This window comes from Trichoderma aggressivum, assembly GCF_033847375.1.
Source record: "Trichoderma aggressivum f. europaeum strain CBS 100526 chromosome Unknown scaffold_023, whole genome shotgun sequence".
Classification (NCBI taxonomy): domain Eukaryota; kingdom Fungi; phylum Ascomycota; class Sordariomycetes; order Hypocreales; family Hypocreaceae; genus Trichoderma; species Trichoderma aggressivum.
This window is the reverse complement of record NW_026946389.1, coordinates 507,384-522,267: the sequence shown is the minus strand read 5'-3', so window position 1 is coordinate 522,267 and position 14,884 is coordinate 507,384. Positions and strand designations below refer to the sequence as shown.

Genomic DNA, 14,884 nt, shown 5'->3' with positions numbered 1-14,884 from the left:
GACGCAAAGAATCGCCTGAGGACGGCGGATGACTAAGCTACGGCATTGCCTGATTTACCCGGCCGAGCGGGAACGGATACAGTGCGAATTGGAAATTTGGCGGGGCTGTCTGCGGGCGAGATTTGCGTGGTGCGGGACAGTGTTTTTGGGGCGAGCGCGTACGGCCTCAGTTACGATAGGCTTTCAATTTGGCCAGTTTCTATTTGTCGAAGCATTTGAGCTGCTGATACCGAACCTCCGTATGGGGTGCGGCTGGCCGGAATGCCATTTTGATGCATGGTATGCACGCATTCAGCGTGTTGAAACACCATCATTGATGTTCATGCAAGATGCTGTGATTATATACTGGTTGATACAGGCTTGGCTGGGTGCGCTAGCCGTGGCAGCTTGTCTACCGATGGTTCGATCGGAAGGGATTTTAGCGATTGATGCAATCGATCCTCGGTTCCGGGCGTCGGGGATCCTGGCACTCCGATTGCATATCGGTATCCGGTCTTGCGAATCTGCGGAGGGTTGCGTTTACTCTACAGTATGATAGCCAATTGCAAAGTGCTAGTCAATTTCGTAATTCTTCAAGTTTGTTGGTTTCGGCGGGCATGACAAGGCGGCTTCTTGGATGGCGTACGCCCAGGAAGCCTATGCGTTGGCCGCGAGAGAAGAAGATGTTGACGAGAGCATCAAGGTTCCAGTGCTGGTCTTACTGCTACTACTCTATTCAGCTGCCGCCCTGCCATTGGGATCGGCCTCGTCTCATATGATTAAATATGATCAACTACTACTACTCCGTACTCGTATGTTCAAATTGCATTTGCTCGCACCCGCACGGCGTCCGCGCAGCCCCGAAATTAGGTAGCATCCATTCCCAGATCTGTGCCTCGAAATACCACTCCTCGCATTCGCCTGAGCCGAGGTCACGTGGCCGCGAGAATGAAGAGAAACTTTGCCGCCGATGCCCAATCACATGTGGCAGCGGTTGACTTGGCGTCACCGCCTGCAGAAGCCAAATTTCCACTTTGGAAAAAGGGGACGAACCATGCTGCTAGTGTCGAGGCCACATTTTAGATTCTGCCGTAAGACTGCGATTACGTTGGGCTAAGTATTTCTTTCGGCCCTCCTCCGTGCTCCGTCCTTTTCCTTCTCCTCCATCCCCCCCCCGTCGTGAGAGTTGTTCTTGTTTCTTCTCGGAGTTGGAAGTCGGAAAGCTTCTACCCCTCTTTCTTCTCGTCACTCCTTCGTTGTGCAATCTTTTTTGCCTCGATCCCTCTGTAGATTGCAATTGCAGTCTGTTTGGGCGCTTCTTCTCGGGGACAAGGTTTCGTTTCGCTCCGTCGCGTCGCGTGTCCGTTCGAGACAAGTCTTCTTTTTTCTTCTTCTATTCTTCTTTTTCTTCTTTATAGAATTACAACAAGGCGCAAGATCTTGCTTGTGCAACTCTGCCCATCATGGCCACGTTTTACGAGCAGCTACCGCTCCCGACGCTCGATCGTCCTTTCGGCATCCATCTATGGCCCATCTTTGATAAGCTCTTCACGGCCGTCACTGGCTTCTCGGCCAACGACTTCGAGTTTGTGCCTTTCGAGACTCCCATGTCTACGCTCAAGTCGACGTCAATCTTCATCGTCATCTACTACTTCATCATCTTTGGCGGTCGAGAGTTGATGCGCAACCGCGAGCCCTTCAAGCTCAAGGCTCTCTTCCTCATCCACAACCTCTACTTGACCGCCATCAGCGGCGCCCTCTTGGCTCTCTTCATTGAGCAGATCCTGCCCACTGTTGTCCGCAAGGGCATCTTCTTCGCCATCTGCGACCACGATGGTGGTTGGACTCAGCCCATGGTCGTTCTCTACTACGTAAGTAAATTCTCTCAGCAGGTGACGACGTGGCGGTATGGCCAAATGCTAACATGTGACGATTAGCTCAACTACCTCACCAAGTACCTTGAGCTGCTCGACACCGTCTTCCTCTTCCTCAAGAAGAAGCCATTGACCTTCCTCCACTGCTACCACCACGGTGCCACCGCTCTTCTCTGCTACACTCAGCTGATTGGCCTGACTTCCGTCTCCTGGGTCCCCATTGTCCTCAACCTGACTGTGCACGTTGTCATGTACTGGTACTACTTCCAGAGCGCACGTGGTGTCCGAATCTGGTGGAAGGAGTGGGTTACTCGTCTCCAGATCATCCAATTCATCATCGACCTGGGTAAGTGATATTACGATGTGCATTGTTGGCTCCTCTTTGTTGGCTCCTTACTGACTCGTTGGGCAAACAGGCTTCGTCTACTTCGCCTCCTACACCTACTTCACTTCCACCTACTTCGACTGGATGCCCAATGCTGGCAAGTGTGCCGGTGAGGAGTTTGCTGCCTTTGCCGGTATTGGCATCCTCAGCTCATACCTGGTTCTCTTCATCTCCTTCTACTTCGCCACCTACAAGAAGGACGGCAAGGCTCCCACTACTCGCAAGTCCCTTCGCCGCATGAGCCAGGCTCCTCTGCCCGACCCCGTCCACATGGCTGCCACCATGGGCAAGTCCAACGGAACCACCACTGGTGCCAAGACCAACGGTGCCACCGCCCGATCCCGCAAGGCTTAAGCTGTCTACGCGCGATGCCGTGGGGATGTCTGATTGACAGACGTGTCAACGGCCAAAAAGCTCCGACACCCAATTGGTGGCGAGCATTCTTTTTAATACATATTATGAATCCGAAGAGGCCGTTTCCTACGAGGCCAATTACAATTTTTAATCTCTATTTTTTTTTTTGGACATGAGGCCATTTGTCCCGGCAAATGAACCAAAATATGAATCGCCTACTCTACGACGATGACATGTCTTTTTGCGATTATGATGATAGGAGGCTGATGACGGCTATATGGGCTAATGCGGGGGGCAACGGAGAAAAATGTTCTGGTAGGCGCAGGGCAAGGCGGGCAGTTATTGCTACGAGACAACGCCCCGGGCATACGGAGCTGCATCGTGCACTTGTGCGGCAGCGTCACTGGCCAGAGAGGTCATACTGGTTTTTTAATCATATTCTGTCTTATGCTGTACTATACTTGCTTGTATGTATACTTGATTCGCCTGGCACGGTCTATAGATGGACGGTTCGGGAGAGTACAGGTTTTGCTGTAGTTTCGGTGTCTGAATATTATGCGTGGTGTTGGATCCAAGTTCAGTGTTTGTCAGCTTAGGCACGTGTCGGGATGCCATTTGCGATGAGTGCTGCTGCACATCTTAATTCATTCGTCAACGATGGTGTATTGTGAAGCAGGGGTAGCCGTGCATCACATGTAAATACCTTGGATAAGGCTGACTGAACCATTCAATTAGAGTAGTTGCAAGGTATAAAAGCTGGTTGGCATAGGTAGGCTACGTGTAATGATAATGAACGGTAAACATAAGCTTGAAGCTTGTTGAGACGCAGGGGTTGGGCTTGTGCGACTGCCATCCACTGGGTTGTCTGGAAATGTAAACGGTCCAGGACTTGGTCATTACCTATCGATTGGGCTCTGCAAGAGGATGGAAGATGACAGCATGGAATGAAAATTACAGCCCCTCGCCCTCACAGCCATTCAAATGCTCGCACGGGAGGTGAAATGAGCAAGGAGCGAGGCAAAGCAGCGGCACAGGGCCCCGACAGCCATGGAATCTTTTCCCCGCACAATTCCAGGTTCCCATCAACGGCCGCTGGAATCTCCGAGCGGGACTTGCCAGTGCCTGAGCAGTGCCGTGGGTGCCTGAAGCCGTTGCGAGCGAAAAGCACTGGCCTGGGGCGCCACGCCGCTAAAACGGCCCCCAAGCGTCCTCCCCCTTCAGAGGCTTGTCAGTTGCTCGTCAGTCTCAACTGTCCCTCTCATTAGCCGGCGCTACAGGCACAAGGAACGCAAGGGTCAACTGGCCCAGGGCCCTACCTGGTGGCTTCAGGTACGAGAGTGAGGAGCAGCTCCGCTAACTTTTTGCACGAGAGCCGCTGTGGCGTGCAGACCAAATACATACACGACATGTCCAGCTGAAATCCTCCACTGTCCTCATCTCCCTCTCTCCCTCCCCTTCTTCATCCTCTCCTCTCCTCTCTCTTCAACTTCAGCATCAACTACCTTACATAGTGCTTTGCCCCCAGTCCAGCCATAGCTATAGCCATAGCCATAAGGGGCGGCATCCATACCTCCTGACGACTGACGCCCCCTCGTTTGCATTGCATCAATTTGTTTGCGAGAGACATCGCAATCCTCGCAACCGCCGCAGCCACTGACTCTCGCTGGCTGTGGAGGGGACCCCCAATTTCAGCCTCGTTGATTGTTCGCGGGGCACGCAGCAAGGGATGCGCAAGACAACCTAAGCTTGATTCAACAGCATTGGTCCCGAGCGTCGCTTCTCGTCACGCTCCCCTAGACATTTTCGGCGTCAGCTTTTTGCTTATCTTTCTCTTTCTCTTTCTCTTTTCCTGGTCTCTTGTCATTTCCTGGTTCTGTTTCTGTTTCTGTTTTCTGCGACGCCTTTCACTCCTTTTTTTTTCTTCTTCCTTCGGTCCCTCGCTACGCGTTTCTCCCGACTCCTTGGTCCTTGAACATCGCCGCAACGTTTACCGCTTGATTCTGGTTCGGAGTAGCCCAGCTCCGTTTGTAACAGCCATCCCATCACCGCCATCACCATGAGGTTCCCCTTTAGTCGGAAAAAGGACAAGAAGAAGAACGAGCTGTCCAGCCCTCCCGAGGCATTGCGGCGTCCTGCTGATATCACCCGGCAGCCTTACTTCCCGCCGAGTGTGAGATCGAGCCAGCTCGTCTCCGTCCTCCCACCAAAGGTTCTCGAGCGCATCTTCTTGTTCGTCTGTCCTCACTCCGGCGATGAGACGTATGATGCCTGCGAGGATAGTGGCAGCAGCGAAGGGTGCATGTTGTGCGACCTGCGTGACCTGGCCCACTGTTCGCAGGTAAACCGGATCTGGCACGACACCGCCATCAAGCTATTGTGAGTATTGTCCACCACTGCGCCGTTCATGCATGTTTCCTGACTGGATTTTCCCCCCCTTTTAGGTATCACAGCGTTCGGATTGACCAGGTCCACTACTGCAAGCTCGAGGCTTGGTTGGCCGAGAGGCGCAAGCAGACGAGATTTGATCGCAACGCCATTCCTGAGGATCCAGCTCAGGCAAGACTCAGGCTGTTCCGGCGCACGGTTCGCGAGGACCCGACTCGTATCGGCAAGAGGGTCGAGTTTCTGAAGACGCCCTACCAGGTGCGTGAGTATTGTCAGGTGGAGTTGGCTCAGACCATTGCAGTCCTCCCCAGCCTCAAGTATGTTGATCTGCCAGAGGGCATGTTCTCGGATGAGTCGAGCAGCTCGACGCTACGATTCGAAGTGCAGGCCAGATGTCCCAACATTCGAAAGATGACGTACAACGCCGGCTCGGAGAAGAGCTTGGCAGCGCTGGCTACTGGCCAGGTGTGGCCTCGGCTCGAGACTCTGGAACTGAACGGCATCAGTGTCGACACCATGACTATGAGAGCGGTGTTGAACTCGTTGGCGCACCTCCGGGCCCTGAAGATGACCGAAACAGAAAGCATATCTGATGAAGTGCTGATGGCCGCATCGGGGCCTATCATGCCCTCGTTGGAGGAGTTCATCATGGAGGGAACTCCTCGAGTAACGGCCGCCGGCCTCATCGAGTACCTTGCTTGGCCAGAAACACAGCGCGGGCTCAAGGTCCTGACGCTCGTCCACACTGGCGTCCACCCGCAAAGACTTCAAGAGATCTTGACGATGGCGCCATGTCTTAAGACGCTGGCCATGAAGCACAAGGTAATTGAAGGCTTTCCACAGCACGCGGGCATCGGATTGCTTGCATCCCACAGCCTCGAGACTTTGCGCTTTGAGATTTCTACCGAATCAGATAAGGAGGTGTACGCAAGCATGAAGGCCAGTTGGTACACTTACCTCGCCTCATCCGTCCTCTCAGGGGGTATGCCTAGACTGCGTAAACTCTTTGTCCACGATGAGTCCTTCCCGGAGCAGCTTCAGGGGCTGCCTCCTCCCAATGCTAGCTTTGCGGCGGGAGGGCACATGCGAAACCCATCTCAAGCTTCAACCCGGAGCTCCCACTTGCCGTATCCAGGCATGCCAAGCACGCCTACTTCCAACACATTTGGGGCCCCGTTTGGAGCCTCGCCCGGCTCTCCAACCTCTCCCAGGTCTCAGGCTCAGTCTCCTCGGCAGCTGGGCGTGCCTGGGGCGCCAGCAGCACACCGGTTCAGCTCCAACAACCCATTTGCGGCGCACATGCGAGCCACTGCTCCCTCACCAGCCCACACCCTTGAGGTGTACACCAAGACTGACGAATACGGTAAATGGAACTTCAGCAAAGTTGACACTATAACCACGGCAGGACCTCCGCTACGACGTCCGGTCAGCAGCTACGGCCTGGCAGCAGACGTGGCCGGAGAGGGGTGGAACCGAGGCGAGGTCCGACGCAGCATCATGGTCGGAGACGGCACGGGACTCTTCTTGCCTCTGCCTCCGCCGCCGGGTCAGGACGAGTACGGCCGCAGGGGTTCGGCCATGTCGGATGCTTGGCGACCCTCTAGCAGCGGTGGAGATTCTCTACGCCGACCACCACCTCTTTGGCCATGATTTCAGGTTCTATTCCTTTTTTTTTCTCCCTTCTTTTTTTTGGCGATTTGCCGACTCGGTGCAAAGGAGCTAGGTCATGAGGCAAACCAGAGGCATGATGATTGATGATAGCAAAAGGCTCTTCTTTTTTCTTCGTTTACTTTCTAATCTTAGTGTCCAGTGTAATATAGAAAGAAAAAAAACTGGGGGATTTGGGATTACATTCAGGGACATTAATCAGTTTGGTTCATAATTTCCGTCATCTTCGACGATAGTTCTATACAGATTGACCTCTTTGGCCTGCTCTCGTGTCAGTCCCAGCTGTCCGGCCTCGCGGGAGAGGCGTCATCCGCGCTTTTTAATAGCCTTGTGTGTAGTAATTAATGTAAGCTCTTGTCATTACTCCGTCATGTGATGCTACACCCTTTATGGCTCTGGGTTAGATGCCTCGTGGTGGGAAAATAACAACGGCTGACTCATAGCAGTTCATATGATTAGTACTGTAAGTAGGTATTATAAGCTTACTGCACCGCCATGTGGCAATCATCCGGCTGGACCAACCGGGCGGAGCCAGAATGACATTCTGCAAGAAGACGAAGTGGAGAGAAGTATCAAAAATACATCATTGTTAATTTACTGTCTTTCTTCTCCCCGATAAAAACGTCAGAAGCTAAGGAACTTGGCTTTGGGGAGCTCGAGAGCGTTCTAGACGCAGCTTTGACACGGGCTTTATTTTTTCGTAAAGTCACTTTTTGGGTGCGATACTGTATGGAAACGAGACATGGCGGAATTATTATTTAGCTTCATTGGCTTATTTGGGACGAAACGAGCTGTTTATGAGGGTGGGACTGCTTTGAGGATGACATGATTAATGACAGCTGATGTATGATGCTTTGACCAGCTCCGATACTGTACATACAGCACAAGCCAGCTTTTAGATGGATCTCAAACGATTAAGATCAACGAAGTGGCGAAAAGAATGCACGGCCTTGTTTAGTTTGAGATGATGTGCTGAACTAACAGGTGTAAGTAAGCTCGTGTATCAAAATATACCGGAATTCGAGACTAGGCACGCAATGTATGTACACAGTTTACTGTCCCAATCTTGCCAAGACCTACTGTCACCAACAGAGCACAGCAAAAACCGACACGTTGAGTAGAGTAGAGGGGCTCATAACAGAAGCAACTCTTTTAATTTTCTTTCTTATCATGTTGTATCCATTTTTTCGGTGTATCAGGCCATGTTTCGTCTTGGCGTTTAGCTGGGAGTCACCAATTGAGAAACAATCGTCAAACAAAAAACGTGCTGCCGGGGGGGGGTTGTTGGACGGGGGAGGGGCCACCGATTGAAACGCTCGTGGCCGCTGTTGAAACGGGCCCGTGACTTATTGGCAATTTCTTCTGTCTGTGTTTCAGAAAACTCCCCCCCCCCCCCCCCAAAAAAAAACCCCAAGAGATAAGGGCGAAACGGGTGGTGCTGGTTCCGAAAGGAGCGAGCCAGCCCATATCTACAAGCTTTGGTGTTTTTGCGAGAATGATTCTACGAGAACAGGTACGAATATTTTCGGAATAATAGGTAGGAGCTTGCACAGCCCGCCGAGGTTCACGCCACGCGCACGAAATAAGGGTTCAGAGAAGGAGTGGGAAAGGCTTCTATTTCTGGCTCTGTTCTTATTGTTTGAAAGAGGGTTAGTCCGCTTCGGGTATGGATCCTGGATGTGTGGCTGGTGGCTCTGTGGCTGGCACGGGCCCTCCGCAAAAATTCAAGCTCAAAGCTACGGAGTAATCTAAAGAGGTGCCGCGGAGAAGGTTTTTGGGACGGGGCTTTTCGACAGGTTGTGGCGCATGCAAAGGCAAGTTGTCAGCCGGCGGGAGCCCCATGACGCCATTTTCCTTGGGGTCAATCACTTTTTAGGCACGAGGGGAACCTACCCTATAAGCAAAGTTGCTATTTCGGGGGCGCGCCACCATGACCGAACTCTCGAGTTGTTTTGCAGCAATCGGGATCGATACGGAGTCAGCATTCCGTCAAGCCTTACGCAGGTCACTTGCGCTATGAGCTTCAGCTGTAGGGTGGGAGGGAGGGCTAAGCACAGCCGGTGACGGTGTGCTCTCTCTTACCAGAGGGCTGGGATACAGTATGGCTTCACTGTCCAAAGGTACATGAACCAGATTGACGGAAGCCCAGACCTCCGGAGTCAAATTCTAGGTTATCACTAGCGAATGGAAGCCAAGATCTCAGAATGTGAAGCGCTGCGCGTCGCGAAGCTTTTTGGTGCGTTTCTGTCAGATGCCCAAGTTTTGCGGCACTAGTTTGCAGTCAGTGTTCCAGCCTTATCGGCTTGAGCCAGTCACTGACGGTTGCTGCTTGGCTTGGTTGGTTTTGGTGGCGTTCTGGTTGAGACGTGCAGTGAAGCAGATACGAGGCCCGAGGCTACCTAAGAAGAGGAGGGCATCAAGTAAATGGACGGGAGGATGGGCGAGGTTTGGGTGGGATGGAAGAGCATCGCTGTGTCTTGTGGTCTTGTAGCGGATTTCCAATCAACAGAGCTGAGATTTTGTCTGTGCCCCTCCCATGTGTTGCATTTACATTGGTGATACGAAGGATCTTTGGTGGTGGTATCTTTGGTACACGTAGTTTGGGATGGCCGGCCCTAGTTGTTGTAGAATTTGGTGTGACTCTGATGCTGCAAATCAGGGGCTCGGTAGAGTCGATCTCGGTTCGTACAAGCGGGAGGAGTGACGCCGTTATATGTGTTCTTTCTTTCTTTCTTTCACCAAGATATGCAAGACATTGAAATGGTGCTGCTATATACTCGTACATGTAGAGAAATGATGCCGCCGAGGTGCACTTAGATGTGCTAACCCATCATCCTATCTGCAGAGGCCTAAAAGTCGGTCTGGCGCAGGGAATCGCAGACGAAGAGGAAGAGGGAAAAGGAAACAGGAAAAAGGGCCTCCATCGGCATTCTGTATCGTCACGGTGCGGTGATTCGCAGGTGATTGGGCGGCAACGATGCAAGCCGAGAGACGGGTGGGTGTGGACGTCGGCGCTACCAGAGGCACCAAAACTACTCTACGGAGCAGATCAGATTCAATGGACTGCGTCTGCCAATTTTGACTGGATGGCGAGAGGAGGGAGAGGCTGGGACCAGAATCGATGGCGCGATGCATGGCGTGAGTTGAATGCGGACGAATGAATGGATGAACGGATTGAAGCATAGTTCGTAGGCATCAGGGTTGGATTAGGATCTTGTTACGCGTAGACACGAGGGAGGTTGTGCCCTGGAAAGGGTGTAGATGGAAGAATTGATCCCATCCAAGTGATTTTGCTGGATATTGGCGTAATGTCTTGCATCAACCCCATCTCAAGGCAATAAAATACCGCCCTATCTAACCTACTACCAAAGGGGGTACTCGTACGAGTAGTACTAATGTATCATCCTGCATTTTCGTACGGCCAACTCCGTGCGAAACCCCCTCCAGAGGATATTGGAAACAATTAAAAATGTCCCGAAAGCCTTGGCCATGGTGCATCCCTTTCGCCCTGCGTCGGGTGCTGCAGTCTGTGCAGCGTTTTTTCATCCGTGCCGCACGGCGCCTCATGGAGACGGGTAATTAAACTTGACGTGGCGGCAAGCGTTTCTTGTGCGTGCGGCTGAAGCCAATTCGGATGGCACAAGGTGAAAGGAAATGAAATGAAAAAAAAGGCCTTTCGAGAGGGCATCATGAGGAGGAGGGGAGCGAGGAAGAAAAGGACCGTGTGGACGACGTGATTGGTTCTTGCTGGGCGTCATGGTGCAGCCAGGCTAAGTAGATGCTAGATGCTAGATACCAGACAGTTCTGGTGATTCACGCGCTGCCGAGACCAGCCGTACGTCGCGTATTAGCTGCATGGACCTTTTCTTCTTCTTCTTCTTCTTCTTTTCTTTTCGTCGGCCGGCACTCTCATCAATGTCCCTGTAGATGAGTAGATACCGGCCTGTACTCCAATCTCTCATTCAAGAAAGTGCTCAAACCGATCTGCGGTCTCGATGCTACGGTACGGCACCGGTACAGCACTGTATCCTCCCTGAGCCTGTCCCTAATCGTATGTGGACATCTTCATGATGTTAGTCACTACGCTGCTGCTAGCAGAAACAGTTAAATGACGAGCTACAGGGAGCTGCGTGCTCAGCCGTTGACTACAGGTAGACTAGCAGCACCCGCGTGACGAGACGACGATCCGCCCGGGATGTTCGTTCAGGCTAGTTGAGTTGAGGTTTGTCAGTTAGTAGCCACGAGCACTCGTACGATTAATGGGCGTTGGAAGACGAGGACAGTTTGTTTGCTCCCAATGGCAACGATAACGGCAGGCCTCACCCAATCAACACGGGCTCCGGCCTCCACGTCGACGCTTGGTGCGGTTGGCGTCATGGCCCCTGGAATGATCCGGACGGCGGAGAATGGAGAGGGTTTGAATTAGGCGTTGGGACGTGGAACGTGTCCGTGCTGTGAGTGTGAGTGAGGATGGAGGGGGATTCGATATCAAGGGCGGGTTGCTGCGACAAGAGGAGAGATCGGCGAGGCTGCGACGAGTCATCGGGTGTCTGTATGTCGTGGCATCCATCAACGCTGTCAATTGCCGGAGCAATTAAAGGATTGTTTCGTGGTGATCTTGTCGTCTTTTGACAATTGGCAGTTTTTATCAAATATCTCTTGGCTCTAGATTACGCCGCTTACTCTGCTTTACTTTACTTGGCACCGCTGGCTAATGCTCTGTGCCTGAATGCCAATGAGAGCAAAGGGTAGCACTCGGCACTTGAGTCGAGTGGTGATACGTGTTGCGTGCGGAGAGCTGGTGGGACGTCACACTCGCCATCTCGAGCTAAAGCGGCACTCGCACTCTCACACACATGTCCTGATTCTTGCAGTATTGCATCGAGAGTCGTCTAGTCGAATGCGACGCGATGGATGCAGCAGTCGTACGTACGAAGCAACTGGAATGATGGCATTTTACAGGCGGTGGCTGGGGGAGCAAGAGAGGCGTCAGACAGAACGATTGGAGAGTGGCGCATCAAGGTACGAGGAGAAATACAAATGCTGGTTTCTCCATTAGCGAGAGGGACGTCGACGCCGTGGCTGCAAACAAGTTTAAAAGCATAAGGTAATCCATCTCCAACAGATGTCAAGCCACAGACGGGCTGGAACTGGAGGTGGCATTGCTGCAGTACTGGAGAAGCCGACAGCTTTTACGGAGTGCCCAGCCAGCACCGTCCAAAACTCCCAATCTATCTGCAGCAGTCACATTCTTGCAAAATATGACGAGTTGGGATAGCGAAATGGGGTGGACAGAAAGAGCTGCTCGCTCCGTCAACCGGCCGGCCAGTTGCAGGCCTGTGAAACGACTTGCTTGCAGGGCCAGTGACATGTTTTGGCTACCTGTAATTGTGCCTGTACAGGTTCGGCTTCAGCACAGCAGTAATCCCAGCATGTAATGTAATCCATTCATTCTGCACAGCACCAGAACAAGACACATCAAATGCCCTGTGCCGTCATAACGCGGGCTAGTCCCCTTCTGGCAGTGCTTGGGGATCCACAACTAACCCCTGCCGGGATACCAAGTGGGCCCCCAAGGTGGGAAGTGGGCTCGCCGTCCGTGGCAAGTACACAGTGCGCGGGTACCAACATGCCAGACGGTGGAACATGCCCATGCCTGCCTCAACATACTTGTATCTGTGTGTGCCCCCTTCCCGGCGCGTGGAGAGAGAGTCAAGATTCTCTTCCAAGACCATTCATATTCAATCTCAAGTTTCTTTTCTTTTTTTCCCTTCTCTGCGCGTGAACGAGACGAGAACAGCTTCAGCTACATTCCTCCCTCGGCCGCCCTTTCCCTTGTTCCATATCTTCATATCTTCCGTACCTTGCCTTGCTCTTCCACTTCCATATCTTGGCTCGTTTGACGCCTTACAAGAATCCCAACCAGAGTCTCTCCCTTTGTCTTCTTCTTCTTCCTCCTCGTCGACTTTGCCCGCCTTATTGGTCTTGGATCCGCCCTGTTCGATACATCGCCGTCACACGTACGACTATCGCCCAAGTTGGTGGAGCTTTTCAAGGAAGCCATTGATAGGCAGTCGAATTTCGTCCCAGGCATCCATACTCTAGAGGGGCAGGACCACGCAAAGAGATTCTCATATACATCAAGCTTCCCCCCCAAGCTCCCAAGCTTTGCGAGGGCTTGCTTGCACCATAACCAACCGACTTCGACATCGATCTCGACACCAACATGTCATCAATCACAACGACAGAGGCCGTGCTGCCCAAGGCACCCGCTCTACCTCCCAGAAGCGCCCTGAGGGCCTCAAGGCTGCTGGCCACCATGCCTCAGAAGCTTTCGGGACACCGACCCGTCCTCACCCCTGCCGCCCCTCATCTTCTCTACCTTTCATCCGAAGAGGATGTTTCTTCTTCAGCCGACGACTTCTCCGACTGCGACTACACCTCCGACAGCGAGCAGGCGCAAGAGACACCAGAGCAGACATCAACGTGCCAGGACATTGCCCGCAAGGTATCAGTCGTCTTCTCTGGAAAGGCCTGCATCGTCCAGCTCTCCCGAAGATCACTATCGCCTAGCTCATCAACGAGCTGCACCGCAAACGAGCTTACAAGGACGTCGACCGAGCCCATCCTGAAGCACCGAAAGGCATCTACCAGCTCCACGTCGTCGGCCAAGGGGGTTTCGCAGCACCCTCCCCGGTCGAGCAGCATCATGTCTCCCATCAGCTTCGACGGGGGCTCGCCCTCGTTCCTCAACATTGATCCTTTCGCGACAAAGTCGGAGCCCGAAGAGCCGGAACCCCAGCTCCGCAAGACGGCGCAGATGTTCAAGAGGACGCTTAGCCTGGTCAGGAAGCGTAGCAGGCCTAACCTGAACCAGTCGGCGTCCCTGTCTCGGGAGGCTCTGTCAATACAGACGCTGCCCATGGAGCAGGTCGGTGAGGACAAGGAGGAGAACCACAGCACTCCCCGGAACGCGACATCAATACCGCCCTCGATTTACCAGGACGTGATGGCCTCGAGGAGGGCCAGCAGCTACTCAGCCACAACGCTATCGCCGGTTAGCGATGCGGCATCCCCCCTGTCACCGACAAAACGAATTCGCCAGGGCTTCTTGACTCGGCGACGAAGCATCCGAGTATGAGCTCATACACCGCTACCATTCCATTCACACACTCTCTTCACCTCGATTTTACCTTTTTGCGACACTGGATCCACATTCTACTTTTTTTTCTCTTTATGAATGATCCGAACAACCACAGCTGGCCTCTACTTTCTTCACTCCTGCGAATTCTGTGACGACGGTGCTGGAATTTTGTCCCTTTTTTGCTTTTTTCGACTTGGTTTTTTTTTATAGGCGGCGCATTTTTATATGGCATAACAAAAAATGGGGGCATATATTGCACAGAGCGGCGTTTTCACGTGGGGATACATGAGGAGAGTTGGTCATGCGAACATGACACTCTTGGGGAGGCTTTGCATTGCCTCATGGCGTTTCTTTTCTTTTCTATCAGTTTCTTTGGGACAAAGCAGCCGCGATGACATCAGCTGGCAAACACGTGTTTTTCTCTCTCGCTATAGCTACGCAAGTAGTCATGATGCTACCAATGAAGAGATTCCTTGGACCTCGATTTTGAAACCATTTTTTGCCTATTTTGCCAAGTGACGATTTGTGTGTGCTGACTACTCCGTACTGACTGACCATTTCACAGTACAGTACTCCGTACAGTCCACTATGCCTTTGTTGCCTTTGGTTGCCGAGGTGAACTGGGGCTCTCCATGCATCTACACCGACGTTGTAGTTGGCAAGGGTCCATGACCTGATAGGCAAAACTCCTGCATCGACATCCCTGGCAGCGAGGCGGTCTGCCATGAACACGGTGTACAAGAGCCGCTTTTTCTTTATTCCCGTTGAAGATGTGCTTAACCCAGAGTGAACAAGATGGGTGAATGCGTGCATGAAGGGTGCTGGTACTTACTGTACTGGTACTTGGCGTGGGAAATGGATGCCCCGAAGGTGCATTGGACGTTGATGACTGACTGAGTGTACGGGTACGTGGATGCCCAGAGTGGGGATTTGGACCTGATGAAGCGGGTGAGGCCGGTTGACGTTGGTGGGAATCGGGGGATATTACGGAGTACTGTGATGCTAACTGGAGTATGGAGTTTTACTACAAGGTGAGATGAGATGGAGGGTTTTGCTGCCTTGGATCGAGTGGTATATATGAGTATCAGATACTAT

General features: G+C 52.5%; 3 protein-coding genes across 3 annotated transcripts; all 3 read left to right on the top strand.

The window, feature by feature from the left end:
• Positions 1–1,442: 1,442 nt before the first annotated feature.
• Triagg1_6169 (uncharacterized protein) lies at positions 1,443–2,592 on the top strand (the record flags this gene model as incomplete). The annotated part of the gene is made up of 3 exons (XM_062900764.1): positions 1,443–1,850; positions 1,917–2,199; positions 2,270–2,592. The coding sequence occupies 3 exons, from the start codon at positions 1,443–1,445 to the stop codon at positions 2,590–2,592; spliced, it is 1,014 nt and encodes a 337-aa protein (XP_062755026.1).
• Positions 2,593–4,648: 2,056 nt separating this feature from the next.
• On the top strand, positions 4,649–6,627 carry Triagg1_6168 (uncharacterized protein; the record flags this gene model as incomplete). The annotated part of the gene is made up of 2 exons (XM_062900763.1): positions 4,649–4,968; positions 5,034–6,627. 2 exons carry the CDS (start codon positions 4,649–4,651, stop codon positions 6,625–6,627), a joined length of 1,914 nt encoding a protein of 637 aa, XP_062755025.1.
• A 6,244-nt stretch (positions 6,628–12,871) lies between these two features.
• On the top strand, positions 12,872–13,786 carry Triagg1_6167 (uncharacterized protein; the record flags this gene model as incomplete). Its single annotated transcript, XM_062900761.1, has 1 exon — positions 12,872–13,786. The coding sequence occupies one exon, from the start codon at positions 12,872–12,874 to the stop codon at positions 13,784–13,786; it is 915 nt and encodes a 304-aa protein (XP_062755024.1).
• Positions 13,787–14,884: the final 1,098 nt, after the last annotated feature.